Genomic DNA, 27,496 nt, shown 5'->3' on the forward strand with positions numbered 1-27,496 from the left:
ATTTCGCGTGGTCTCTAGTTTTTTTACGCTATTTAGTACCTCAAGCTTTCCTGCCGCCACTGTCTCCGCTCAAAGCTATCATTCGCATCCTCTATCGTACTACTAGTGGCATTGCTACCTAGGTCCGCAACCCAAGGCTGCTAATATTGGATTCGACGAGCAGAGCTCCCAAGGACTGATTAGAAACATCCTAACAAAGCGACGAGATGATTTCGAACTAACTGTTTTAACCAATCTCTCACTCCCCATGTCGCCTGCGGATGGCGTTCCCGCGGCTTCACGTCGAAACGTTCCCGCGTTACAATGATCGCGACCACAACGCCGGTCGACAAACTCTTTTTTTCTAAATCGCTCGCAGGGCTTGTCTCTGTACTGTACGCCTTCTGATTCAAGCTTTCGCACATTGGTTTAAGACCCGACTATGAAACGCTGAATCCCTTTTAAATATCATCTACTCTTTCTCACCTACTTCGTGACGTAATATGCATGAAACAATACGCTATTCCGGCATCATCCAGCATGCCTGCCACACTACTCGACATTCGGGGGCCTCTTATTGTGGATTTTATACTCACTGCTCTGCAGGCCTGACCTATGACTCCCTGCCAGAAGCGAACGGTTTATTCGTGGGCTAGGGTAGCTGAGATTGATGATACATTTAATGAATGTACCCAAAATGCAGTAAAAATGCTATTTAACGGAGTTGAGGGTAGTCTACAATTATTTCCTTAAATTGAGAAATACGGAAAAAGAGTTCTTCCATTTCGTGGTCCATTAATTCGGTACATTCGATTATATACTGCAGCAGAATCCAGCAAGATTATGAGGCGTCGTATCTCCGAAGCGTAAATGCTCGTAAAATAAAAATTGCAGCCCTCGAATGTGAAAAGGCACCACGAAAACGCTTACCTGAACAAGAACGGCCCCCGGGCGACTACTAGTTTACTCCCCACCAAACAAGTCGGTGGTGTAAGCGACGGCCGCATGGATTTCTCGTAAGTGTGCAATGCGTCCAGTACGTCTTCCGTATCATCGTCAGTTCCCGGAAACATCCGCAGCAAGTCCAGGGCATCCGTCAGTTGATCCGGTGTCGGCACGACAGCTACGCTATCTTCGAATTCCTCGTGAACGTCTTCAGCCGCCGCTTACTCTTTAGAACTTTCCTGCGTGACGGGTTCCCTACGAAGTGGCGCTGAGGATGTCGTCTTTCCCTATCAATGTTATAGAAAGAGTACTGGCTGGAATGCCATGTGCTGCAGCCCCGTCACATTTTTTTGTCCAGTTGTTACTGCACGAAGTCTGTCCGCATTGTCGTCCAAAGTGAGCCTTTTTCTTTTCTTGGCGCGCTTGTGTCCGACACATCGTCACAAAGTTTAGCGGTGTGCTTGCTTGCACATGCCACTTCAGTGCACACGAATAGCACTGCTAGACGGACTGTAAGCTAAACAATTTCAACTTCCCAACAGCAGCGTGATTTCTAAAAGAGAATGGTGTAACAGAAGGGCAAAAGCATGGAAACAACACGCAGAACTATGGCCAACGAAAAAAAAGCACGCCCTGAGAAATCCTACTACCAAACACCGAATCAGAACAGCGCATACCATGTATGACGTGCGAACGAAACTGTTTACCGCTGGCGCCATTTGGTGAATTCCACTCAAAATTAGAACTACCGTTTTGCGCCGCGCAGTTTCGTAAAAGCAGGACAAAGGTGCTGCGCGATGTGATCTTTGGCGCGCCATGAATCAATTTTGAGGCGCTATCTTCAAAATAGACGAAGATGGCACCTTTTGAGCTCTATTTTTCAAAAAAAGGTTCGTTCAGCCGGGACAGATGAAAGCGTTGGTGTCGTTATTTCTAGTTAATTGAAGCACTGGGCTCTATGGTTGTCCAAGGAGGTATCGGGACATCTTCGTAAAATCGGGACTTTCGTAAACTCGGGTTTCGTTAAATCGCGTTTTGACTGTATACTGACGCAAACACACTCACTACCTTTTCCATTTCTGTGGGCTACGCTACTGGCAGTGGCACTGGTCAAGCATTTAAATGACTGTTCAAGAAAAATGTGGTCCTTTTTCTGCCTTTGCAACCACATGAAAAATATTGGAGGACGAGATAACGAAATACGTCCGTCTGTCGTCACCAGGACAGTCAATCGTTGAATATCCCGAGGTGCCCAAAATATTTCCTAGCTCTCCGCTGCGGTGCGCATCATACTGCAGGTGTGGAATTGACGTGCAAAACAACAAAATAAACAAACCTATTGGTGGGTGCCTCCGAGATATTGTAAAAACCAATGGGTTGTAGTAGGAACATGTGCTGCAGAGGCTGCATGAGCTAGCGGAGCTCTGTACCAACGTTACTAGAATAAACTCAGTTTGAAAGCTCCGCCGGAGAGGCGGGCCGCGTGGCGGGCGCGAGAACTAGTGGCGCTGTAGTCAAGTCTTGCGTAAGGTCCCTGAAATTACTAAGGTAGCGCCATCTTTAGATCTCGCCGCCTTTCGCCCTCGCCCGCGCTCCTTTCCTCCTTCGTTTTTTGCCATTTTCTTTTTCGCCGGCGAACGCCGCGCGCCATTGGCCAACGGCCAGTGACGTAATACCTCGTCCCCGCGTTGTTTGTTTTGTCTTCTCTTCGCCGCCACTGTCCACTTAAATTCGCCATTTTAGGCTTAGCTGCCGCGGAGCAGGCCTTAGCTCCATTCGATTCAGAAGGGGTGCACGGCAACGTTGCAGAGGAAGTTCTGTGGTGCCGGTGCAATGCAGCAGCGTGGTTCCGCGGTGCCGTGCATCACGGTTGCGCCGTCAGTAGCGCCCCTGCGTGTTTACAATCGAGTGAGGTGCCGGCATAGTCGTCTGCTAATCATCCTCGCCTGTCGTCCTCTACAACTGGATGTTTACGGCCATCTGGGTTGCGTTGTACGCATCAGCGGCGACGCAAAGTTTGTCCCACGCATCTTCGAGCTCGACGGACATTTTCACGTGGTCGCCGCAACTGCCGGTACCGCCTGCCAGCCCGCAACGCCCGAACGCTCACGGCAGCGATTCGCTGCACCTCCTCCGTAGCAGGTGCAGCGGTTCTCTGCACCGCGGCGGCACCGCTGCAGCACCATAAGCAATCGAGCGACGAGGTGCACGGCACCATTCCTGCAGCAGCGAATCGAGCGTTTGGTGCAGCGCACCGTGCAACGGTGCAGGCGTTGCAGGGAATCGCGTCTGAATCGAATGGAGCTCTTATCGAAGCCGCCAGCGTATAACAACCGATAACCACCGAAGAGTCAGCTGCTCGTTTCAAACAAGTTGTTAAGAAAGGGGCGGGCGAAGAGAAGCAGAGAGGCAGGAGGCCACCGTTCCGAGCAGTTTCTTCCTCTTCTCTTTATTCCTCTACCTCTTTTTCTACATTCTCCCCCCACCAGAAGATGGAGGTCCCATTTCTAGGAAATGAAGTGCCTGCACCGGTCTCTTAATTATCTTCCCATCCTGCGTCTTCAAGCTACAGGCCCGAGTGAGCCCGTCTCGTCCAGGAAAAACTTCTGTAACACGGCCCAGCAACCAAAGGCTCCTGGGGGTGCCAGTTGCCTCCACCAAGACCACGTCCCCAACTTGTAAACTTCGGTTGGACGCACTTGGATGATGATGAAAGGACCTCAGCTCAAGGATATACTCTCTTCTCCAGCGATTCCACAAGTGGTCCAAAAGCTTCTGCCGGTACCGAAGCTTGCTAATTGTGGTTTCACGTGTCACCTGGTTGATGTAGGAGTCGTCCTCATTGCCTGGGCCAGGTATGCTCAGCAAGGAAGTTCCAATGAGAAAGTGCGCAGGGCATATAGGCGAGGGCTCCTCCGCACTGGTGTACGTATAAGTAAGAGGCCTTGAATTGATGACAGCTTCTACTTCTGTAAGAAGCGTGGTCAGCTCCTCTGCGCTCAGGCTCGTCTTTCCAAGCACCTTCCGCAGGCTGACTTTACGGAGCGAATCAGCCTCTCCCACCAACCTCCCCACCACGGCGCTGCTGGGACTATGAATTTCCACTTAATTCGGTTGGTGGCGAGAAATGAGGATAATGGAGAGGTGCCCATTATCATCCTTGCCTCTTTGATATCTCTTGAAGCTCTTCTGAATGCGAGCGCGTTGTCGGAGTACAAAGTGCACGGTACCCCTCGGCGCGCCAGGAACCGACGAAAAGCGAGAAGGAAAGCGTCCGAAGAGAGTCCGGTTGTTAACTCCAGGTGCACAGCTCTTGTGGTAGAGCACGTGAACAGCAATACATAAGTCTTTGAAGTAGTTGCGCCCGGGGTGTTTTTCACGTAAAGTGGACCGGCGAAGTCGAGTCCAGTTACCTCGAATGGTTTGGAAGCCAGTAGTCTGTCCTCAGGCAGCGGAGCATGTTGTACGTTAACAGGTCTGCTGCTGAATCGTTTACAGAGGAAGCAAGCACGAATCACCTTCTCCGCCTCCTGCCGAGCATGAATAACCCAAAAACGTTGACGTAACTGGGCCATAGTGCTCGCTACGCCACCATGAAATACACGACAGTGGGCTTCAACAACCATTAACCTTGTGAAGGCATGCCGCTTGGGTAGTACGACCGGATGCTTTTCCTCGTAGGCAGCTTTCATTCCATGAAGACGACCACTTAGACGAAGAACTCGGTTGTTGTCGAAAAATGGGTGGAGGTTATGCAGGACAGATTGTTTGTCGACACAATGGCCACATCGAAGTTGCCCGATCTCTCGGTCGAAAACTTCATTTTGGGTATGCCGTATCCAGAAAATCTCAGCCCTGTCCATCTCCTCGGCGGTGATCCACGCAGGGAAGGACCTTTGCGTACGTCGACAACGTTCCATGAACCTGAAGACCTGTGCTGTGATACGCAGCAGCTTTTGCAGACTGCTAAATCTCTCGAGGCATAAAATGGGCTCTGAATTTCCCTGTATCTGAAGAAGCACCCCTGCAAACTGAGAGACCTTATCACCCGGCTGTGGGGGCACCATCTGTTCCCCGCAAGCGTCTTTCAATCTGCTTGGGTCAGTAGGCCAGTCAGAACGCGGTTTCGGCAGCCATTCTGGGCCTCTCCACCATATTCGACTCTCACGTAGAGTAGTCGCCGACACACCTCTCGTCAACAAATCTGCAGGGTTATCTTCACCTGGGCAATATATCCAGTCCTCTGGTTTGGTTACAGTTGTAATTTCAAGTATTCGGTTCCGGACAAACTGGTTTTGTTTGTTCAGATGCCCTCGGATCCAGTTGAGTACGGTTGTAGAATCCGTCCACATGACAACGCTCAGCGACAACGTATCCCACGATGTTCGCAGGTATTTCACCATTCTCGTTCCTACCACTGCGCCCATCAGTTCCAGTTTCGGAAGAGTCAAGGCTTTCATCGGTGCCACTCGAGATTTGGCCATAATCAAGGAAGTGACAACATGATCATTGGTGTCTGAAGCCTTGAGGTATGCGCACGCTCCATATGCTTTCAAGCTGGCGTCTACGAAAACATGAATGTCAGCAGCTTTCACTACTGTGTCAAGCCCATGTCTCACGCACCGTGGGATCCTAATCGAAACCAGCTGGAGTAAATCGGCGCACCAGGCTTTCCACAACATAGCTACATCGGTGGGTAGCTCAGCATCCCATGACACCTGCCTCATCCACAATTGTTGAAACAGGATCTTAGCTATGACAGTAAATGGCGCGAGAACTCCAAGTGGATCGAAGATCCTGGCCGCCGTCTTCAGCAAAGAACGCTTCGAGTTAGATGTGACCGAAGCCAAGTACTGGGTTACTGCTTTGGGCGATAAGTCAAAACAATCATGCTCTGTATTCCAAAGCATTCCCAGCACGGTCCCAGAAGTTGATGCTCCGTCAACGTTTTCCTCTTTCTGGTCAAAAACCTTCTGAAGCTGCTTGTTATTAGTTTTCCATTTACGAAGATTCATAGCAGCTTTACTCATTATAGATTTCGATCTCTCGTAAACGTCCAATCCTTCGTTGTATGTGTCCGCTCCTATGAGTAAGTCATCCACGTAAAACGACTTCTTCAGTTTTCTGGCGAAGTCATGGTCGTCCTCGCTCACCGTATCCAGATGATGGTGGATAGTGGCCATGAGCAGAAAGGGACTTTAGGTTGAGCCGAATGGCACTCTCGTCATTCTCCATTCGACCATCTTTTCCGTGGAACTGGTGGGAATGTTCTCAAACCAGAGAAAGCTGAAAGCGTCCCGATCCGTTTCTTGCACTTCGATTTGAAGGAATGCCTTTTCTATGTCCGAGTTTATAGCTATGGGATACCACCTGAACCGCAGCAGAACCTGAAGTAACTCTGGGTTGAGGTTCGTTCCTTTGTCGAGACAGTCATTGAGGGATGGTACACCTTGTGAATGCGAGGACGCGTCAAAAACAACTCGCAGCTTGGTTGTCAGTGACTCCTCGCGCACGACCTCGCGATGCGGCATGTAGTAAACCACCCGATCGTCAGGAACTACTTTGGGTACGACTTCAGCATGGTTGAGCAACAAGTACTGCCTGATCACTGTGTCGTACTTCTGTAGCAGCCCTTCTTGGTGAGAAAGTCGCTTTACTAATCTCTGCAGCCGGTTCAGTGCGATGTCACGAACCATGCTCGGAACGTCTGAAGGTACACCCCATTGTCTTTAGAACGATCGTTCGACTGTTCGTTGCTGCTCTCTCCAGACGCTTGAACCGGGGCCGATACGCAGACCGTTGTTCCCGGTGCACCCTCGGTTGCATTATTGCCTTTGAACGAAGGGTCGCACATGGTGGTTGCATGCCTCCCGTGGCACGACGCGCAACTCAATCTGGCCCTGCAGTTTCTCGCTTGGTGACCCTTGGTCGTGCACCTAAAACATCTTCTGTCCCTTGCGAGATGCTCTTTCTTAGTAGCCAGCGAGAGGTCGGCGGTGCATGAACGCGTGCTGTGCTTCTGGGAATGGCAAAAGAAGCACTCCTCCTTTCGGTCTTTGCGGGCAGTGACGTGTAATGCCGACGCCGTGAAGGGGCAACTTCGCTGCTTCTCTGGTCGGTTGCCAGCAACTTGTCGCTGGGGCAACTCGCAGCACTGCTCGCGGCTCTCTAGCTCCATCCTCACAAAGGTGAGCAGCTCTTTCAATTCATCGTCCGCTTCAGCTGTCACTGCCAATGAGCGGGCTGGGAGTGCCTCGTCTGCTGGGGAAGGGTTCAGCTCTCCCGATGAATTGGCTGGAGGAGGGCCGTACCCTGGGGAGGAGGTCAGCTCTCGATGCCGCTTCTCTTTAGTAAAATTCAGCACAATATCGTGTGGGAGCGCGTGCTGCAATATATCTACGAGCATGGCAGAGAAGCTGCAGGTGGGCACCTTCAGAGAGTTCAAGCAGCGGCTATGCAGCTGCACCGCATCGTAGAGCTGCCTGAGCCCCCGTATGTCAGCAGACGATTTTACAGGCGACAGATTCCTCAGTGCGGAAAGATGATGCTGCTGAATCCTTCGCTCGTTCCCGTATCGCTGCTTGAGGATTTCTATAGCATCCGCATAACAGGCGTCTGTGGTCGGTAAGCCTGCGATTGCTGCAGCCGCCTCCCCCATCACGTAACGGCGCAGATAATAAAACTTCGACGTGGGCGTCAGAGCGTTGTTGTTGTGGATGGTTTGCTCGAACTGCTCCCAGAAACCCGTCCAAAGCTGAAGTTCACCTCGAAAGACCGGTACGTCTAGCGGCGGAAGCCGAGGTCCCGAGGTCGTGGCCGCACTTTCCTGTCTGAACGGGACCATTTCGTTAACAGCCGGCGAATGTGGGGCGTTCTGAGCGGCTCGTTCAAGAAAGTCGATCTTGCATCGAATTTCCGCCAACGTGTCGAGGGTCTTATCATTGTATTCCTCGGCCGCTTGATACTCGATGTCTTGTTCCTCCACCGTAAGGAAGGCCTCGAGCTCCTCGCTGATCTTCAAGAGCTCGGCGTGGTTGGCCATGAGTCGATCTTGCAAGCCCGTGAGCTTGGCGATGTCTTGACATCCAGCGTCGAGCAACGAGCGAGCTTCCTTTATAAGCCTCGTATTCTTGGCTCTTCGCGGAGAAATCTTGCTCTTCAGTCGCTCCATTACGCGGTAGGCTGCACCTAATCGTCCCCCCAGCCGTGACGTTCCAGGACCACTTCGTTAAACGATTCCTCCCCCACTCGCAGCGCGAAGGGGCGGAGCAGATGAAAGACGGGCCCTTGAGGTCGTGCGTTGAAGTCAATCGTTGCCGCACGGGGTTTTCGGCACCAAATGTTAAGAAAGGGGCGGGCGAAGAGAAGCAGAGAGGCAGGAGGCCACCGTTCCGAGCAGTTTCTTCCTCTTCTCTTTATTCCTCTACCTCTTTTTCTACACAAGTGTTGCGTCCGCGTCACTTTATGTAGCTTCGCGATGCCTAGTTGTGCCTTCGGCTGCTCGAATAAGGTCAGCGCAGTCACGGCCAGCTCGGCTGTAGCAAGCTGTAATTTATCAAAGCTCACACATGAATCAATGTTAGCTGTACAGCATGAAAAGGATTCACAATTGCGCTTGTTACCGTACTTCTGGCCTTGGAATACGGTAGTTATTATAGAATTGGGCACTACAGCTAATTGTAAGCTGAGCGCGCTCTTTGTGCGAGCCTGTTCCAGATATGCCCGACAGGGCCGTACTGGAAGTAATTGTGAACGCATATCGCACGAACATTGCTATGCCACGGACGCACTGCCAAAAGTACAGCCGTCTTGGGCGAGGCCAACGAGGAGACGCGAGAACTTTAACCTTGACAGCAGCCTACAACGACGTGAAGGTGACATATATTTTGCAACAGCGTCAAAGCACCGTAAAGTGCACGGAATAAAGGTGGCATGAATGTCAGTAGCTAATGCGGGGCGCATACTCAGCGCTGCCTAATGATCTACAACTAACGCAAAAAACGCGAACGCAAAAAAGGCAGCGCAGCGCTCGAACTGCCGCGAACCAAGGTCACCGCGAACCATGCGCAAGCCCTCTGTGCAGCGCTTGCACGACCACAATTTAATCACGCAAATGCAAGAACGGAATTACTGTAACAGAGCAATTTGAAACGTCCACGTTCGATCCTTTCGCGTTCACGAACTATCCTGAGCAAACACCGCGCTGTCCGTATGCGCCCGCGACATCCACCCTGCAAATATCCCCTTTTAGACAAAAATATACAACAAAACAGTCTCACTTAATGCGTGTTGGTAAAACGGGACTCTAGAAATACTATTAATGCTACCAAAGAGCGATTGCGGCGCGAAAACAAGAGCAAACTGCACGAAAAACTGCAGCGAGCGGCCCGAAGCGTTGCGAGTGCGTCTGCTCTGAGGAAGCCAACAAACATGGCGGACCCGCCGCGGAGTTAAAGCATGGAGGAGTTAAAGGGACCGCGGCGCCGCGGGTGAGGGGAGAAAAAAAAGAGGAGGGCAGCGGAGACGGATGGAGCAGTTGGCGCTACAGGGACCTTAGTCTTGCGCTACTCTCGGCGCGTCGTCTGCTACTGCGGCGGGCCGCCGCAGCAGCCGTCCGCGGCGGGCCGCCGCCCCGACGTACCGCGGCGGCTTTCTAGTTCTGCTATGGCTAAACTTAAACATATATCATCTTCCCGGTCGACAGGCTTAAACATCTTCATCCTTCCAGTCGACGTTACCGCATCCCATTTGTGCACTGTTTGAGTAGATATGCATACGATCGTCTGTATGCGCATTGACTTGCATGCGTTGCTCATTGGCCTGCTAAGAATCGACGGTGGGCCTATATTTGAGCTGTGTAGATTGCGTTTAACTTCCATATACGAGAGTTTCTTAGCGAGTGAGCATTTTCAGCGTAGTTTCGATAAGTACTGAGCTGTTTTATCTCGACGAAAAATGACCCAACACTTTCGTAAAAGCCGCGCCTTTATGTCTGTGCAGCAGCACGACAGTTTTTGTGAATCTCGTGAGTGCGTGGTTCCGTTAACCAGCTTCCGATGTAGAGTTCTTATTCTCAACTTTATGTTTGTGGGGCATACGAGACATTAGATCACCGAAGATAAAAGTTCGCCTACAGTTCTGACGCTCAGTTCATCTCTCGCAGATGCACTCGACTTTTGCGAAATGACGTTAAAGCTTTAATCCACAATTTAAAGGTACGGATTCTACGCCTAAGTTCATAAGGATCTTTGACCACCTTTTTGATGTTTTGAACTCAAGAAATCCCTCCACCTGATCGTACAAGGCACCTCTGCGAAAGGCGAATGAGGATTCAATGATGACTTTTTAAAGGCTGAATTGTACATAACAGGACTCCAGGATGCACAAGAAAAATCAGCGATTGAGGGCCTCAAGAAAACCGTATGTTTAGGACTCCCCATACGTATGAACATTGTCATGGCAACTTTTGACAGGCTTGTGGAAACAGGGAAGCTGCAGAATTTGCTCACGCACAAGATGTCTCATAACCACCTGAAAGCATTTTTTGGTTGCGTAAAAGGAAAGGGGTGTAAAAAAACAGCAAGCCTTTTGTTTAAGGCAGTTGTTTAAGCAATTCCATATTAGCCGTGCGTGATTAAATATGATCGAATACGCATTCAGCCGTTCGCGGGCGTAATGCGCATTCGCTTGAAACATTCCAAAAGTCAGGTACTCGGTGGAAGCAACAAAGGGGTATATGATTTTTATTCACCCGGAAATAATTCGAAAGGCCGTACAAGGTGAGACCAGCCCGGCACACATAAAAATTCAGCACAGGAACTCTACACCGGAAGCTGGTTAACGGGACCTGCCACTGATGAGGTTCACAAAAACTGTCGTACTGCCATGCGGGCCGGAACGACCACCCTCACGTGTTTTGCCTTCGTTAAGATCATCGGTGCGAGTGCGCGTGCTTTGCAGCGACCAACATTACTAGTAACGTTGGCAGCGAGTGTGTACGCTTTGCTCGTCGGTCGTTTTTGGAACTGTTTTCGGCCATGCGAAGGAGCTTGCACGAAGACAACCACGCCATGTACAAAGCGTAGGAGGAGCAAGAGATTCATCCACGGTTCGGCATGCCGACTTGCTTTGCGCCGGGGTGCAAGAGCGGCTACCGCAACTACTCCACTTCACGCCACTTCTTCGGGCCACCAAAGGAACCCACGTAATTCAAAAGGTGGGAGCAAGCTTTACATCGCAAAGATACAAAGCTAACTGCGAAATGCCAAGTCTGTGACATTAATTTTGAAGATGACGACATTGCAAAGCACTACCGCATGTTGTTGCCGGTCAAGAAATTTTGATAGCACGCGGAAAGTGGGAGCTCGCGCCCGGTGCCATTCCGCGTTTGTTGCCAGCACTTCCACCCCATATATCGAAGCCGAAACTTTCGGGATCAAGGCGCAAATCACCCCAAAAACGCACGGTGTCCCGCAAAAGTCCAGTGCCTAGTTCTTCGGCGGAGGAGCCGCCGGAAGTAGAACAGCAAGACGAAAGGCAAACGATTATTAGCAACGCTGTCGTGACTCAGAGTTGCCCTGGCCTCACACTGACAATTGAGAAATTGTCAACTGTCACGCTGCCTTGAAAGCAGTGGATTTTCGAGAGTTTTTACGACGAGGCAACGAACAAAATTGTGGAATATTTTACACTCGCCGGCTCGTGAATAAAGTAAAATATAAAATATAATATAAAGTAAAATAAATATAAAGTCACTATTTTACAAACGCGTTGGGTCGTTTTTGGTCGAGATAAGACAGCTCAGTAGTTATCGGAACTACGCTGAAAATGCTCACTCGCTAAGAAACTCCCGTATATGGAAATTACACGCAATCTACACAGCTCAAGTATAAGCCCGCCGTCGAATCAGCCAGCAGTGCGCAAATGTGATGCGGGGTGTCAACTGGAAGGATGACTAATTTTGAAGTTCGTGGACTGCAAGGATGATAAATGTTCAACTTTGGCCATAGCACGACTAGAAAGCCGCCGCGGGCAACTCCGCGGTGGCCCACCGCGGCACGCCGCCGCCGCCGCAGTAGCACACGACGCCCCGAGAGTAGCGCAAGACTTGACTGCAGCGCCGCTAGTTCTCGCGACCGCCGTTTGGCCCACCCTGCTCCGCTGGCGGAGATGCGGAGCTCTGAAACTGAGTTTAGTCTAGTAACGTTGCTCTGTACTGCAGCAGCTATGTGTGGCCTGCACGTGGCAAATGTTTCTGTCTAAGCATTCATGATTTTTCATCGTCGCTATGAGTTACAACCGCAAGGATCATCAGCTCTCCTTTGCTGTGCAGGAAAATTCGGGCCACGACGATGCAATGTCAAAGGTCACCGAGCTCCTGAAAGGCCTCGTCGACGAGCAAAACATCTCCACGCTCGCTGCTGCGTACAACAGCAGCATTCCGGATGCTGAAGGTGGTGTGACAAGTGTGAAAGCATGCAAAAACAAAAAAAATGAATCATTTTCTTCTATGTATCACGCAAAGATCATATCGGTGTTTTGCCAATGACATGCCGTGGACAGAAACGTTCGTTTTCTTTAAACGTTTTATAGTTCTGGTTTTGCTTCGACTAAGGGTGGTCGTCAGAGCAACAAACTCTATAGGTACCAAGTGCACAAACTTAACAAATATTATCATCGTGCTGCGGCAAAAGCAATCGCACAGTGGTATGCTTGTGCACTTAACGTACTACAGACAAATTCATTGCCGCGACACCCTGACTCGAGGCAGCTGCTATCCAACAACGGGAAGTATTTTCGTGATTTAAGAGAATGCTGCAGACTCTAAAGCTGGATGGAATACAGGAGCCAAAGTTTAGTTGGTCTCATACACAATAAGTAGGTTTCCCCACATGTATGAACAAAATGTGTGGGATTCTACATTTCACACCCCAGTTATTTCCCACCCCGCAGCCTTTCGCGCTCAGCAAACATGCCTCCTGGGCGCCGGCGGCGGACGGGTCCGTTGTTTGCGGAGACAGACAGAGGCAGGGCCCACAAGGGCAAAACACCAATCGCAGCATTTATTGCAATGTGCAAATGAAATACACTGCATACAGACTAATCGTAGGTCATAACGGTAACATTGGGAGCGGGGCACTAAACAACGCTAGAGATCGAGATGGTTCGACTCACCGATGGAATACCGGAGCAGCGGGGCGCCGCGTGTGCGAGCGCGGGTGGGGTGCAGTCTCCGGGCTCGCCCGGAAGCGTCCCTTTGTGGCGGGTCCCCAGGTCCGGATCAGCGCGCCGAAACGTCCGCGCGCTACTGCATCCCCAAGACAAGAGGCCGCCCTCTCGTCATGCTACATCCTACCAGACCTCGCTAAACGGTGGCGCTAGTGTCGGAGGAAGACCTGGTTGTCTGGTAAGGCAGAGGGGAAAAGGTTCCACTCCACCCCGGCGACAGCAAACGCTACGGTTGCTCGCCCGCGCCCATCGCGCGAGCGCGGCGTCATGGGCGACACCGGCCGCATTGGAAAGCTAGCCACAAAAAAAGGGGGGTAAGAGGGGGGGGGGGCTCGCGTGAAAGTCGCGATCCCCACAAATGAAATCGAGGGTTCCGCAAATTTCAAAACCATCTGCAATTTTCACGATTTGTTCAAACTGAAGTACTGATGGCACTGTAGAAACCCGATATAGTCGGTAGTTAAGCCGCGGGCTTATCAACATTTTAAAAAAGTCAGAGCTTTTTTCCCTCCGCCAGGCAAAAGCTTATCAGCGATACAGATTCAACCGCTCAAACACAAACAACGATGAATACCTATCATATAATACGAGGACTATCTCAGATGCTCCCCGAGAAACTATCAAACGTATGTATCAAGTGCGGGGACATATCCACCCTACCCTATACATCCTGGGGTTGCTCTATTATACGGCCCCCAGTAAATAACACCGACTTATATATGCTGTGGGAGACAGCTCTGGCCAGCTCCGACCCTGGAATTCCGAAGTATCGGTTTTTTAAGGCCACGGTTGGGCCGCTATAAGTAGGGCCCTGGAAAGAGGGAACCTGCCCAAACCCAGTCATGGCCTTTCATATTCAATAAACGTTCATCTCTCTCATTTCAAGGGACGCGTTCAATGAGCAACGCGCTGTGTTTGAGTCCGACCGCAAGTCTGTATGCAACGGACATTGTTACACGGGGTTGGCCAATACTTCACGAGAGCCATGAAATTTCAAAAAGCGTCCGTGAGGTGGACAGTAGCTTGCTTGCACATTCAAAATTGGTTTTTATCTAAGCGGATTAGATTAATTACCTTAACAATAGCTGTGCGAGAACACAGCGTATGTTTTTAGTTATTTCATGGGGGTGTGCTTGTCCAACAGAAATCCCACGTCAATCATTTCCACAATAACGAAGAATACACGGGTTCACAAACCTAGAAGGATAAAAATGCTATGCGTTAATTAGAAACGGTGGTCATTGTTTTTTCTCCTTTTTTGAATGCTAGAGACTTTCGTATGTAAAATGCGAGGTTGGAGTGCAATGCACGTGGACATTAGGTTCCCAGTCACTATGTGTCAGCCATCCCTAAGTGGCATCCACCCAGAGGAGTGCGACCAAGCAACTGTTTCGTGTCAAGTTGAAGCTGACACCAGAAGTATAGAAATGCAGCTACTATTCGTTCAACACTTTCTAAAAAACCGTGCTTCCGGCTTTCTAAGGTGAAGGTTTGGGCCAGTTGGTATATCATACTTGAATATTCAAAGCGCAAACGACACGAGGACGAAGAAAGAAGGCGAGACAAGAAAGACGAGGCTTTCCTTTGAATCCTACTAAACAAGTAAGCCTGATGGGAACAAGAAATGCTGCACTTTTCCGGTGTCCTATATCTAGGGCTCCGTGTTTTCGGTGTTAATTTTTCATGAAAATCACCGGGCGTTTATCGAGGTTTACTTTTTTGGCGAAAGTTCGTCGTTTATCGGAGTAGATTTTTCGTAAATCCCCAGTTCTCCAAAATTCGCAGTGCTCCATTACTCTCAAAACCCTAAACTCTTAGATCAATTCATATCTTAGTACTAAAACATCAAAATACACGAAGAACATTTTATGTTTTCCAAAAGGTTTGAATGCACAAGAACGCAAATGCACAAGCGAAACAATTGAACACAAAACACCTGTATTTATGCGTAAACAACCTTAGTTTAAAGCTTATGTAAAACACGCAAGCATACTTTGCGAGGTTGCTGCCAGCGATCGAAGCGCCCTCCTTTCGATTGACGACTCTCAGCTTTAAAAATGCCCTTTCAGCGTTAGCGCTAGAAACAGGAAGCGCCAGAAGACGCAGCGCGCAGCGAGACAGAACTGGCCACTCGACATTGTCAAGCCTCCAAAACGACAGGGGTTTAACAATGTTTCATATTTGATAGCACTCATAGTTTGAAAAATCACTCAAGAGCTAGTTCATGTCATCAGTTTCAAGAAGCACTAATTGAAAAATAGGCACATAGGTTTGGAACGCGCAGGGCAGCTCAGGCTTCACATTTGGATTCACAATTTTAACAGAGTACCAAAACGATTCTTTGGTGTACGGAAGTTGATCACACAGGTTCCTCTCAGATGTCTGTCTCCACTTTTCGGTGACAGCAGCGTAGCATCCGTGAAAGTCTGCGACAGTCGTTAAGCAGGTCCAACAGACTTGTGACATCTCATGCGAAGACCTCGGTTGGATCACGCCATTGACTGGTAAGTGCGCGCAATCGAACCCCCGGTATGGGATAAACTTGGTGTACCAGGGTACTCACTGCCTCAAGGTCTGCAATGATTGAGAGCACGTAACACGAATTGGTCTTTAGAAACCTCATCTTAAGGAGCAAGTAGTGCACAAGTTCAGGCGATGAAATAAGACTCTTGAGCTTCTCACTCTTCACACCCTTGGCTTCGTCTCTCTTCAAGAAAGAGAAAATGGAGCGCCAGTAATCCAAAATATCTTAAAGAGCTTCATAAAAAAAAGAACCACCTCGACGGACATACGGTTTTCAGCGACTTGATGGTCATGCGCATGGCCAAGCACACAAGATCAAACTTACGGCGCAGCTACCGCGGCGACTTCAACCGGGCAGGGAAGTGCGCAACGAAATCGTGAACAACGTTAAACGGGCTCGTCCTGATTCCGTCCTCCTGAGCGTTGTTGAGTGGGTGGCACGGATCTTTGAAGTGAAGCGCTTTGAATTCCGGGTTGGAGAGTTGCAAGTCCTCGTGAAGCTTCTGCATGTAGGAAGCTGAGTCTACAGCCACGTCGCCTTACGTTTTTCCAACTTTCTGAAAAGCGGTTTGTATCAACATGGTAATTGATACTGCGTTACACTGCTGAACTATTTGCAAGTCTATCATAAGGATTGTACGTCCAGGAAGCTCGTCATCGAGAATGTTGCAAGCACCGCCATGGCTGGACGTCCACGAAATTCCGGCGACTCGTCGATGGAGACAGAAATGGGCTGTTCTACTATCAAAGAGATCATTGTCGCAAGGTCCTTGTCACTGACCACATGTAGGTATTTCCACTATAGTTGGTCACTGGCTGGCATCGTGCGTGCCGCCAGACACTTGCCTTCGAAAGAGGCTGCCAAGAGGTCCATCAGCCTGGCGCAGTGGAATCCCAGCATGGCAGAGTGCACGGCCAAACTGGTGCGGGATGTCGTTCGCACCTTCGCTCTTTGGGCGGGCCCGAGTGATGCATTCTTCAAGGAACTTTGCTGTGGCGAGTTGCCTGTGAGATAGGAATAACAAGACGATGTGGACAAATCGGACTCCGACCATGCAAATCTGTTTAGACCCTGGCATAGAAGCAAGCGTGCACGACAGAACCTCGTGAAACTGTACGAAGCGTGCTGCATTCACTCTTACGTAGCTGTAAATTCAGAGCACCAACAGTTCAGCAAAACTCACCTCTGTCAGGATGGCGCTTCTTCATACGGACGTGGCGCTGTGATTGTATATGCCCCGCAATTCTCATGGCACCCTTGCCGTTGGTAATACTAACTGTCGCACGACAAAGCTTGCAAACAATGACTCCTTCAGAGCATGTTGATTCTTCAAAATCACCATACTCCTTTACGTAGTCGCTGCAAAGCTTTCATTTCCTTCCCATTTTGCTTCCCCGAAATTTCTGTCGACGCGCTACTGAAATGCGTCATGTGAGCATGCCACGCATTTCGCCAGCAGGCTTTCCCGAATGACCCTCCTGCCGTGGGTGGCTGTCCGAAACTGTTCTCTCTCGCGCGCGCATGCGAGAGAGAGCAGACCAATCACAGGCACCCAATACGCCGCGCGGCTGCAATCGAAATCTCTTGAAGGTGGCAGCGGCTGCAGCGGGCGGCGAAGCCCGGGACACGTATATCCGATGTCTGTGCCCTAGCGCCGCTGTCGCCTGGCGCGGTTTAGTGTCGCTAGGGGATCGTATATCAAAATACCGTCTTGCGCTCCCGGGGGCCCTACATTCGTTGACCTGTTGACGTCTCTCGCTTCGTGCGCGGCAGTGCCGTTGTTGAATGTACGATGGGTGGGGTCTCCGAGATACTGTCGACGAGCGGTACTAAACTTTAAATCGGTCAAACCAGAACATCTATCAGTGAGCGCTTAGAACTTGCCCTTTAGATAAGGAACGACACCAGGTCATCTTGGCCCTTGAAATAGTTTCTAGGATAAATCTACATTGTGAAAAATTTAACCGGCGAATGTTTATCGAATTTTTTTTATAAAACCGAAAACACAAAGGCCTCCCTACAGTAGCACTGCCGTCTCCCGGCATCCTTGTTCGCGCGCCACCTGCAGCGGAAGGGTGGGAGCCCTTGGTTGCGACTGCAATCGCAGGCGGACCCGAATCGGAGTGGTGGGCCCACCGCCTAATCGGGGACCTGCTGTTCGTCTGCCCGCTGGTGCGGCTGGCGCTTGAGCTAGCAGCCGGAAGCCGCAACAGGGTGTCCGGTTTCGAGTTTGACCACCAGCTCAGCAATCCGGCTACCGAAGTGAGCGGCCCGGGTGCTCCGCGTTTCTCGGAGCTCGACTTCCTCTTCGGCCGAGTCTTGGATGCCACGGTGCGCCATGCCACGGATGCTGAAAGAAGACTCTCGCGACTCATGATCGACACATGGGCAGGATTCGCCAAGACTGGGTACGAACACCGCATTTGCGCTGCTCTGCTTTTCAGCTAAAACCTTCAGCCTTCAAAACCCTTCCAAGCCCTAAGCCGCTACGATATTTGGTGCAAGTCTAGCGGGGGGAGGGGGGAGAATACATGGTGTCTGAGTGGGGATGGACTATACTTCTCGAAAAATTAGTCTTATTTTTCTGCGCACCATTCTTGAGGCAAAAAAATTCGGAATCTCTTATCACAATTTTGGTTTCCGGTGACCTCGTGATTGTACAATACTGCATTTCTTCGTCGTCCTATTACTGCTGGTCTGCGTTTAGAGAATAGCTTGAGATTTGGCGGGTTGGTTGGTTCGTAATCATTATTATGGTCATCCTACACATACAACGAGATACGGTCGACAAGAACATGCTGCATTTTCTATGCGAAAAGCACTGTAAAATTCTAAAGTAGTGTCTGCACTTATCGAGAATTGCGTTTGTGCTAATTCCATGTCAGAAAGGCATTGTTGAATACTAGGAAGCGGACCCAGTTAGATGAGCACCACTTTATTGGCGACCTTCGACCGCGTGATTCGCTAGGAGAAGAAGATGGCACGAGCCTCGCTGCTCCCTCCTGGTCCCTCCTTCTGTCTCGTCGTTTTCTTATGCCTTTTCAACCAGATAGTTTTTGGCAATAGGTTCCGGGCAGTCCAAATAAAATGAATCGAATTGCATTGAAGAAGCTAGCTTCTGGAATCTTCAACGGTTACAGTATTTCGATCTGGAGCCTCAAGACAATAAAGCAGATGATGTACGCGCTTCACATGAACAAAACTTTCCCTGAACGAAACTTTCTGTGAACGAAACTTTCACATGAACGAAACAACCTTAGAAAAGCTTAGTCATTCGACCCAACTTCCACTTTTGGCGAGAGGTGTTCCTCTCCCCAAAATGAACAATGTCTCTGATATGGATTGAAACTAGAGCTGCCCTTCAACTCAAGTGTCGCCATCTCTTCCAGAGTCTTTCAAGTAGTTGCTCTCGGGGTTTCCACGAAGTTTCCCGGCGGAGGAAGTTTCAGGGCCTGAAGTGAGGCACGAACTTTCGGGGGGGGAGTAACCCGCCTACTGTCAGTGTTCCTTCCTTGTTGAAGCAGGGGTCGAGGCGTTGTTTGCAGCGACAAAGCCATTCCCGTGGCAGTTGATCCAAATTCGCCTTTTTTTCGTGCGCCGGATCTAGTACAATTCCTCTGCTCGTGTTGCGCTCCTTTGGAGGTTGCTAGTGCGTTTATACATCGGATTCTTGCAGTTATCAATGAACCTCTTCAGCCAAGCGGTTACTCGTACGAGGCGGTTGTATGGGCTGTGTGATTCGATATCGGGAACAGCACACAGGAGGTGCACGTTGGTTGAATTTCACTTACATTTATTGCTTGAGCTGTCAATGTCTTCGCAGTTTTCGAGATCCTCGGTATCAGTGATGTCAGTTGTCGCTGACTCAACAAACACCGGTTCATTCCACCAAAGTGATCTTTGTAAAAGTTGTCGTGCAGTGATGTCCCTGCAGAATAAATTCGATGGGATCTCATCCTCAGCAAAATGGTTCCACGATTCGAAATCTGTCAGCATCTGCATTTCGGTGATTCTCGCTTGCGGCCACGGGTTTCCTTCCTTCCTTTACATTTATCTTTAATGAGGTGGAACCGTCGCGTCAGTCCACATGATGATGTCCATGTCTTCTCTGCCCAAAGCCTTTTTATGCGTCTTTATAAGCCTGGCTGTAATATTGCCTCCCACCAGTTCCATGCGTGGAAGATCAACTTCCGCCGTGGTGCCACTCTTGAAGCTGCGAGGAACACCTGAATGGTGGGAGGCCTGGTTCCGTCTTGAGTTTTAAAATACAGCACTGCTCCGTAAGCTGGCAGACTTGCATAGCTTAATGCTATGCAAGTTGTCTCGTCGTCTCGTCGTCTGGGAAACAACCGAGCTACCTCGGGAACGAAATCTTTGCAATATCTTTTAGTCCCTCCGTCCATGCTATCCAATCTTTGAGCAAGTATTCATGTACAGGCTTGTCCCACTACTACTTCTGCATCAACAACTTCTGTAATAATATTGTAACTGCGAGTACGACAGATGCTATAATTCTAAAAGGGCCATATGTTTGGGAGGCGGCTCTTATGATTTCTCCTTTGTTTTTTTGGGCTCTTGCCCTTGGTTAGGCGTATGTCGCAGGTCTGACTTTATGGTGTCCTCCCTGATGATCAAGACTAGACCCAGAATCTTCTTTTCTCCACCAGTTTCGAACTTTAGTCGACAACCTTCGCTGTAGGTTTCTCGCAAATGTCTGCTCTTGGTAGTCCATTTCGTCAAGCGCAGTCCGGCGTCTTGTAAAATGTATAAGCAATCATTCACAAGTGTTCTTGCTTCCTCACAGCTGCTGGCCCTATTTCCGAGCTAGTCCACGTAAAAGTGATTTTTCGAACGAGGAGCACTAGTCGGATACTGATTTTCCACGTGACGGAAATTATGTCGTAGTTTTGCTGCGAGGAGAAAGTGAGTACTCGACGCACCGAAGGGAACTCTGGTCATACCAGAGGAAGCGGAATGCATCGCGATCTCTTTTCACCAAGGAAACCCGTAGGAAGGCCTTTTCTATATCTCAAAAAATTCCAGTCCGATAGCTGCGGAATTTAAAGACTAAGCGAAGAATAGGTGTGTTCAGGTTGGTCCCACCCACAGAACGTCGTTTAGAGACGGACATCCAGGAGCGTGAGAAGACGAATCAATAACAAGGCGCACTTTGGTTGTATTTCTTTCTCTCGGCTCTTACGTTGCTGTCTGTCGGTATGGGAACAAAAAACGGCAATTACCGCTCAACATAGTTTACCATTAGGTACTGGCGACACACCTACCCGCCTGCAAGCTCGTTTCATTGGCTGCTGAGCTAACGCCTCACCGAATACCGTCAGCGTCCGCTACTGGCTCTGGGACTCCGATCACTCTGTCGTTGGCGATGATGTTCTCCGACTGTTAACGCCAATTTCAGATCGGGCTTCTCCTGTCGCTCGTGTGAATTAAATTTCATGCGGTTAATTATTTGGACATATCAGTAATATCCCAAGTTGAATAAAGAAAGTGCCGTTGGAGACACTTGCTTGAAATTGAATTTTAAAACTGAATACGTCCGCTACAGGAACCACAGATGATTCATTAAGTTTGCGGTGTTTTATTAAAACACACTGTTCGGTAGGCTCGTACTAACGGCTTTAAAATTGCACTGCGAAAAACACAAGGAAGCAGGATGACAACCACCTCAATAGTTGACCTCGCAACCCAATGGAATTTCGTGTGTCTCTAGCGTAATGAAGCTAACCCATAACGCTGTCATTTCGCGCCACTTTCTAATGTAAGTAACCCAGTCCGAAGAACTGAATGAGAACCATCTTCTACGACAAAAGCTGACCATGCGAGTATGACGGACGAAGTATAGTCTCTTTTCTGAAACTTGTTTCTTGTAGATTCTCCGGGCGCTCTGTCGACGAAAACTCGGCATTGTTTAAAAACAAACTGCAGCAATGAATGGGCGTTTACATCCCCATCGTCACCACAGGAGAACGTATTACTTCGCCATATACAATACTGCATTAAAATGCCTTAGCAACAAAAAATTACACCATCTTCCCGCAGGGGAACTCTGAGTAGTATACGAAGCAGCCATGGGGTCGACTGAAGTTCCCATTAGTTTTCAGTTCGTCGTTTCCGATGACGTTCAGCTTCGCGTGCCTTCGTTGTATCAGTAGCTTCTTGATGTAGTTAGAATGAGTGAAGGACATAAGGCGCGTTCGTAGCACATGCTCCCGTCTCGGTTTGTAGCGCAGTAGGAAGAGCGCCACGTACCTCCCGTTGCGGCCAGAGAGTCGTGGGATCGAAACCGGCCGCCGCCTAACTATTTCTTTTTATAATGGACTGCGCTGACGTCAGCCCAAACCCTGACGGGGCTGAATAGACGTGCATGCGTAGTAGAGTGCGGACGGCGGACAACCACAACGAGGGAGGGAGGGACAGAGCCCCGAGTATGAGGTGCTTCGCATCTAAAAGCACACACATTCCGTCGAGCTCAAGCATGGTACTCCACGAGCACATCAGAAAATTATCGTAGCACTGGTAATTCGCACTAACCACAATTTTGTAATGCATTGCCACGACGAAACTGCTGTTAGAACAGCAGCAAAAGGCTTTTAATGAGGAGAACTTGTTCCTTGTTCTTTTAACTGGGGAATCACTGATGACCGGCTCTACGAGCACCCGCTCACGAACATCGTCATTTTAAATTCGGAGCATTTCTTAGGCTCGCGATGTCACTCGTCGATGTTGTCGGCGCCGTCCACACGCTCACTGCGCATGCGCGTCGCGTCGAGGCGCCGGTGCGCGTCTCTCCCCCGTACCCTCCTCGCTCCCAACAACAGGTGCGGAAGGAGCGCGTGTACCCCGTGCGCTCCGTCGCTCTCAACAACAGCTGCGGCGGTGCGGGGGGAGTGCGTCTGTGCGCGCATGCGTCGTAGCTAGCCGTGCGCTGCGTCGCGCTCAACAGTAACGGCGGCAGGGCGTGTACACGTGATAACGGCGTGGTGGCTGCGTGGAAAGTTCGCGCGCTTGTGTAAGGAAGTGTGCGCATGCGCGTCTCTCCCCCGTACTCCTCTCCCTCGAACGCGCGCGGTGTGTATATAAGCGGCGGAGCGCGCGTTCGGAATTCAGTCAAGGGCGTCTTTGCTTGGCTTTCGCTTGACTTGACGCTTTGCTTGACGGCACCAAGCAATAAAGACAGACTTTAACTTTACACTCCTTGCCTTCGCTTCTCCTTCATTCAATAAATAAGAATAATAAAGAGGAAATAACAATTAAGCATTCCCAAACCATACCCAATTACGCAACATTCACGCGATACCCCCACCACTCTGCGACGCATTTACTTGAGTTCCCCCCGTGGGAAGATGCGGGCGGGTTTTTTCGTCTTCTCGGTTGGGCGTTGGTGATGGTGGTAGGCCTTGCACGCCACAAACGCTATGGGGGATTGCGGCTGTCGAGCAGACAATGTGGCACCACCGCTTTCTACGCTCTTTTACGGCTCAGACATGTGACAATATACCAACCATGCAGCACCCTTAACTCGAACAATAAAGGCGTTGCGATGCTTAGCACGAGGTCGCGGGTTCGATTCCCGGCCGCGGCGGCCGCTTTTCTGATGGAGGCGAAAAGCAAAAACACCCGTGTGTACGAGATTTCGGCGCACGATAAAGATCCCCAGGTGGTCAAAATTAATCCGGTGCCCTCCACTACGGCGCGCCTCATCGCCTGCGTTGCGTTGGCGCGTTAAACCCCGCAATCAATCAATCATCAAGAATTAAGACTACTAGGTTACTTTTATGTTTTTTATTCTACATTGACATTTCTATTGAGTGCAGTCAATAAAAAGTCAACAAGGTTTCAATAGACAAAACTCAACAGAATATCAAATGACTTCGTTTAATTGGAACTCAATAGAGTTTCTACTGACAAAAATCAAGTAAAATTGAGAGTCGAGCTAGTTGGTAAACATACGTTGTTGAAAATTATACCAGTGTCCTTCTTTTTTGTCCATGTTTTATGGTTCGAGCTTAATTTTCAAAGCTGATAAAACTCCTTAGGCCAGTAGCATTTACCAGCAGCATCTTCGCCCAGATAATAATTATACCTGCTAAGTGGGGAAATCAATTATATTGGACAATTTTTGACTGCATTTTCTCAAATACTGCCGCAACATGCTTTGCACAAAACAATGGAGGAAATAAACATTGACAAAACTCTAGTGACTCAGCATTTTTGGCACGTGACTTCCGCGGAATCGTTTCCTTGCTATACAGCGGATTTTCTTCTTTATACCTCAGCACGCATTGACATAATTCGTGCAGCAATCTCCACTACTGCTAAGCTGCCGCTGCGGCGGCAGCGGACATATTCGAAGTCAGTCTTCCGGCAAAGTTGGAGCGGAATCATGAAGCATGCATATCTCGGCCGGGAAAAAACGGAAAGGCGGGGGAATGGGGGGGGGAGGGGGAGCGGAGGCTACACATCTCGGGTCCCAGTTCTCGGGACCAAAAAAGTCGTCACTCCCCCTAGCTCTTCTCACATATACAATGCTGGGATACCTTCTGTTACGGGGAGGGGAGGTGGGGAGGAGGTACATTTAAAACGCGATTGCATCTGCTACACCTACAAAAGGCATATGTGACATCGCATCCTAGTGCGATGATTCAGTGTTTTTCTGTGGAGGCACGATACTAACAGCGCTGTTTTGCAGAAATGAATACTGATCTCACAAACCCAAACGCACAAGAATATTCCAGTGACGAAATTGTGCCTATAAATACTCAAAAAAAACAGCAAAACTTTGGTGTGAATCCCTACACGTCGAAAAAAGAACAATTAAATTTTTGTACACAGCGAACTAAACAAGCGTTCAAATCAAGCGAACGCAGGCTTGGCCTCGTCGTCGTTCACTCGTGAACTTCATTACTCCAGTTATCACTCGCGCACCCCGCCGTGGTCTGAGCCCAAGGACGCGAATTCTATTCCCCGTCATACATAACTTTGTTGGAGGATACCGTGAAATGTCTATGATAACAACAGTAGAACAGCAATGTGGAATGCAGAGAATCCCACAAGGAGCAAACGCGCATCTACGCTCTATTAAAACAGGTGAAAACAGTTATTTCACTGTAAAAGAACTCCGTACGCCAGTCCAAAGCACCGCCGCTCACACGAACTGAACGAACAAACGAAGAAAAAAAATGAAGAAAGACAGACACACTGAAGCGCTGATTAACAACTCATCTTTACTGTACAGGGTCACAAAAAGAAAGAATGACCCTGACACTGCTTCACGCCACTACAAAAAAAGAAAAAAAAAGAGAGCGAGAAACCGAACAAATTAGTGGGCTGGCGTGCGGCTTGTTACACTCCGAACCGCTCTCTCGCTAACGAAAGCATGTTGTGAGGCCGCGTGTTAAGCAGGCGGGTGTGAGGCTCGCGGAGGAGGATCAACGACAAGTGATGCCGTGGGCTCAGCACAAGTAAGAAACATATATTCTGGGAAGGACACACAAACACCCGAAGAAACAACACTAGGGAACTAACGGCAACAACAGAGAACAACACGCGGGCGACGCGGCGGAATGGCTAACACCAGTCCAAACCAAAGTTCGTGCGAAACGGAAAACGAGGGGACACGCTCACGTTCCCGTCTGCTCGACGCTGGGCGGGATTATGTCGATGGCATGTGTGGAACGTCGGGGGACCGTCGCCTGTTGAATCGCAGTGGTCGTCGGTCGGAACGCCGATGCTTGCGCTCGTGCCTGGCCTCTCTAGGCCTCGCCCCGAACCTCGGCCCGGATCACGCTTCGGGACCTCGCCAGCGGGAACAGGCAGCTCTCGTCGCGGCAGAGTAGTCCCGGAACAGCCCCCGAGACGGTTCTCCGAGCCCGGTGCACGAACGCTCCTGGCCTGCCTCGAACCGCCTCCCGAGAAGTACTGGCGCTGTCTCGCCCCTGGTTACCGCCGGCACACTCCCCTCTCGTGCTCTTCCCTCCGCGTGGACCCGCTAGTCGTCGTCTTCTTTTCGACGGCCCCCGTCGTTTCCTGGCGCACTCTCGTGGCCCGGGGATGGCAATCATCACACTCACCCCCCTTCCCGAGAGGTTTGTTTAGGAGAACAAAACTCGGCACAGAATGTCACAGAATGTCACTCGGCACAGAAAGTCTGAAACAGTCGCTAACACCAGAAAATGGAATCCAACACGAGAAAGGAAAAAAAAAAACTCACTCCACTCAGATACGGCTCAAGTAGTCTGCACCTACATTTTCACTGCCTTTCACGTACTCTACTATAAAGTCGTACTCCATCATTGTGAGGCTCCAGCGAAGTACGCGGCTGTTAAGGTGCCTGGCGGAGTGTATGTAAGCTAAAAGCTGGTGGTCACTCTGTAGGATGAACTGCTTCCCATATAGGTATATGTGGAACTTCTTAATCGCCCAGACTAACGCCAATGCCTCTCTCTCCACAGTGGAGTAGGATGCTTCTCGAGGTAAGAGACGACGGCTCGCGTAGGCCACTGGATGAAGAACCTCTGCATGCTGTTGCATGAGGACTGCGCCAATGCTTGTGGACGACGCATCCGTGCGGAGTACGAAAAGCTTGGAGAAGTCCGGCGCTTTCAGAATAGGTTCGGTTGACAACAGTTCCTTAAGAGTTTCAAACGCTGTTTGTTCCTTGTCACCCCAAATGAGCCTGTTGGGTGCCCGCTTGCGAGTCAGCTCCGTCAAGGGGTGACATTCTTGAGCGTAGTTTGGCACGAACTGCCGGTAATAGCCCGTGAGGCCGAGGAAAGACCGCACCTGTCGCTTTGTCGTCGGTCGTGTGGCGTCGTGAACCTTTTGGAGCGTTTCTGCTTGCGGCCGTAGGAGGCCATGGCCAACGATGTGTCCCAGGAATTTTACTGAGGAGAAGCCGACTTCGCTTTTCTTAGGTCGAATCGTAAGTCCCGCCTTCTGCACCATCCTGAGGAATGTCTCGAGCGCTTCTAGGTGTTCCTCCCAAGTCTCGGTAGCGATGAGAACGTCATCGAAGTAATGGTAGATATGTGGGAGACCACCAACCACCTTACGCATAAGGCGTGTAAAAACCGCTGGGGCGGTCTTGATGCCGAATGGCATAAACCGAAACTGGTATAGCCCCGATGCAGAGGCGAAGGCAGTGAATGGCTTCGATTCCTCATCCATAGGCACTTGCCAATAGCCCTTAGTCAAGTCAAATTTTGAAAAGAACCGACTCTTTCCCAACTTTGCAAACATCACGTCAACCCTAGGTATGGGCTCATTGTCGGCGACAAGGACAAGGTTGAGTTGTCTGAAGTCAATGCAGAGCCTTATCGTTCCATCTTTTTTGTCTACTGGCAAGATGGGAAACTGGTACGGCGACTCTGAAGGCTCGATAATACCCATTCGCAGCATTTCCTGCACCTCCTTTTCCACGGGCTCTTGCATGGCAAATGGAATCGGGTACTGCCGCACTTGAACAGGTTGGTCTGTTGTAAGGCGCAGCTTGCAGTGAACCAGGTCTGTCTTCCCAGGGAGATCTGAGAAGATTTTCTGGTAAGATGATAGAAGCGTACATGCCTGCGCGTGTTGTTCAGGAGTCATAGCCGCCGAAACGTCCACATCTTTGTAGGTCTCTTTTTGTCTTAGAGGGACACACGGTACGTCACCTCCTTCATTTTCGTCGGATCTAAGGGCGACGGAAACATGTTGTGGATCTGGCTTAGACGGTTTTCGCTCTTCGTATCTCTTCAACATGTTGATGTGGAAAAGGCTCGTCCGGGTTCCAAGATCAATCACATAATCGACTTCGTTGCGCCT

General features: G+C 49.9%; 1 protein-coding gene across 1 annotated transcript in view; it reads left to right on the forward strand.

Moving 5' to 3' along the window:
• The window catches only part of LOC144153541 (acetylcholinesterase-like), a 113,950-nt gene that overhangs the window by 55,061 nt on the left and 31,393 nt on the right, over positions 1-27,496 (forward strand). The window contains exons 10-11 of the mRNA XM_077685169.1: positions 12,257-12,377; positions 17,784-18,084. Of these exons, the coding sequence (XP_077541295.1) occupies positions 12,257-12,377; positions 17,784-18,084 (422 nt within the window). The remainder of the gene's footprint in view (positions 1-12,256; positions 12,378-17,783; positions 18,085-27,496) is intronic.

This window comes from Haemaphysalis longicornis, unplaced genomic scaffold, assembly GCF_048455015.1.
Source record: "Haemaphysalis longicornis isolate Haplotype H1 unplaced genomic scaffold, Haemaphysalis longicornis Haplotype H1 scaffold_9, whole genome shotgun sequence".
In the NCBI taxonomy this organism is placed as follows: domain Eukaryota; kingdom Metazoa; phylum Arthropoda; class Arachnida; order Ixodida; family Ixodidae; genus Haemaphysalis; species Haemaphysalis longicornis.